We start from the raw sequence: 2,465 nt of genomic DNA, 5'->3' as shown, positions 1-2,465 counted from the left end.
CATACTGTCTTGATGATTCCAGCTTTGTAATAGAGCTTGAAGTCCAGAATTGTGATGCCACCAGCTTTGTTTTTCTTTTTCAACATTCCTCTGGCTATTCAGGGTCTTTTCTGGTTCCATACAAATTTTAGGATTATTTGTTCCATGAGAAAAGGGAACTTTTTTTTTTTTTAAAGATTTTATTTATTTATTTGAGACAGAGAGAATGAGAGAGAGGGAGCACATGAGAGGGGGGAGGGTCAGAGGGAGAAGCAGGCTCCCTGCCGAGCAGGGAGCCCGATGCGGGACTCGATCCAGGGACTCCAGGATCATGACCTGAGCCGAAGGCAGCCGCTTAACTGACTGAGCCACCCAGGCGCCCCGAGAAAAGGGAACTTTTAAACACCATTGGTGGGAATGTAAAGTGGTGCAGCCACAATGGAAAACAGAATGGAGATTCCTCAAAAATTAAGAATAGAACTACCATGTGATCCAGCAATACCACATCTGGGTATTTATACAAAATGAAAACCAAAAACCAAAACACAAACACCAATTTGAAGAAACATATGCACCCCTATATTCATTGCAGCATTATTTACAATAGTCAAGATATGGAAGCAACCTAAGTGCCCAACAGATGAATGGATAAAATGTGTGTGTGCGCACACATACAAACACACACACACAAAACGGAATATGAAATATTAGTCATAAAAAAGAATGAAATCTTGCCATTTTTGACAACATGAATGGACCTAGACAGTATTATGCTAAGTGAAATCAGTCAGAGAAAGACAAATACCATATGATTTCACTTATATGTGGGATCTGAAAAACAAAACAAATGAACAAATAAAGCAGAACAGAAACAGACTCATATTTTCCCATATCTGGGAAACACAAATTCCATGATGCATTTATGGAGATAAAACTATAGACAATTACACATTTATTCAGTATTGCAAGTATTTATTTAGCACCTATTATGTGCCAGGTTCTGGAGATATAGTCATGAACAAAACGAAAATTCTACCAATATCAATTCCAATGTATGGGTTTTTCCCCACAACCAAACAATTCTCTGACACCACCTGGTGATAGTGTCAGATCCCACAGGTTAAGAGCTCAGTCCTACAAGGCTGGCCCTCTCCCCCAACTTCAGATGCCAGTCACATGTCCATGCTGTCACCTGTGCTTTTGACCTACTGGCTATAGATTGGAGGTTCCAACAGTCCCTCCTTGGGTTTGACCAATTTTCTAGGCAGCTCACAGAACTTGGTGAAACACTTTATTCTCTAGATTACCAGTTTATTAGAAAATAATATATAACTCAGGAACAGTCAGATGGAAGAGATGCATAGGGCAAAGTATGGGAAAGGGGTAAAGAGCTTCCACATCCTTTCTGGGTCCACTCTCCCTATACCTCCATGTGTTCACCAAACCAGAAAGTCTCTGAACCCCATCCTTTGAGTTCTTTTGGAGCCTTCATTACATAGGCATGATTGATTAAATTATTGGTCACTGGCAATTGATTCAACCACCAGCCTCTCTCCCCTCCCCAGAAGTCAGGGAGTTGGGACTGAAAGTTCCAACCCTCTAATCATATGGTTGGTTCTCCTGGCAGCCAGCCCCCATCCTTAGGTACAGTCCAAAAGTCACTTCATTAATATAATAAAAAACACCATTATCATTAGGAAATTCCAAGAGTTTTAGGAGCTCTGTGCCAGAAATGGGGATGAAGATGAAATATATATTTCTTATTATGTCACAATATCGCAAAACAAAAATAATGTGCTTTGGGAAATAGAAGATCCCGGAGACTGGGAAGGTGAAGACTAGAGGAGCTGGGGACCTAGCTTTGGCTTCACCTCCCTCACTGATACAGCATGGGGGAGAAGTCAGAGAACTGTAGGGCTCCAGAGGATCTTTTCAATGGTTTGAAAGTTACAGATCCCCAGGAAGCAGAGTGTGCTACCCCTCCGGTTTCCAGTCCCAAAGATCACCATCTCCAGAGCAAGCTGCTCAAGGACGTTGCAGCTCATTCCCAGGAAGACCAGGGAGAAGAGGAGTGTTTTCATGATCTTAGTGCCTCATTTGAGAAGGAGGAGCCAGGAGCAGACAAGGCTGAGAACAAACCTGATGATGTGAATTCCTCTGAACTTGATGAAGAATACCTAATAGAACTGGAAAAAAACATGCCAGTTGAGGAGAAACAGAAGAGAAGAGAAGAGAGCACTAGCCTAAAGGAGGAGGGAAATGTGCAGTTTAAGAGAGGAGATTATATAGAAGCTGAGAGTTCTTATAGTCAAGCCCTTCAGATGTGCCCATCCTGCTTCCAGAAAGACAGGTCTATTCTGTTTTCAAATAGAGCTGCTGCAAGGATGAAACAGGACAAGAAAGAGATGGCCATCAGTGACTGCAACAAAGCAATTCAGTTAAACCCCTGCTATGTCAGGGCAATACTGAGGAGAGCGGAGTTGTAC

General features: G+C 42.2%; 1 protein-coding gene across 1 annotated transcript; it reads left to right on the top strand.

Annotated features, from left to right (window-relative positions):
* Positions 1 to 1,767: 1,767 nt before the first annotated feature.
* Positions 1,768 to 2,462, top strand: LOC102726715 (tetratricopeptide repeat protein 1; the record flags this gene model as incomplete). The annotated part of the gene is made up of 1 exon (XM_006737518.3): positions 1,768 to 2,462. A coding segment is annotated over exon 1 (594 nt), but the record flags the coding sequence as incomplete, so codon positions are not given.
* Between the last annotated feature and the right edge of the window lie 3 nt (positions 2,463 to 2,465).

Source organism: Leptonychotes weddellii, unplaced genomic scaffold (assembly GCF_054177405.1).
Source record: "Leptonychotes weddellii isolate Sample4059 unplaced genomic scaffold, ASM5417740v2 HiC_scaffold_23707, whole genome shotgun sequence".
NCBI classification, from domain to species: domain Eukaryota; kingdom Metazoa; phylum Chordata; class Mammalia; order Carnivora; family Phocidae; genus Leptonychotes; species Leptonychotes weddellii.
Note: the sequence above shows the minus strand (reverse complement) of the source record. Positions and strands in the feature narration are given on the sequence as shown.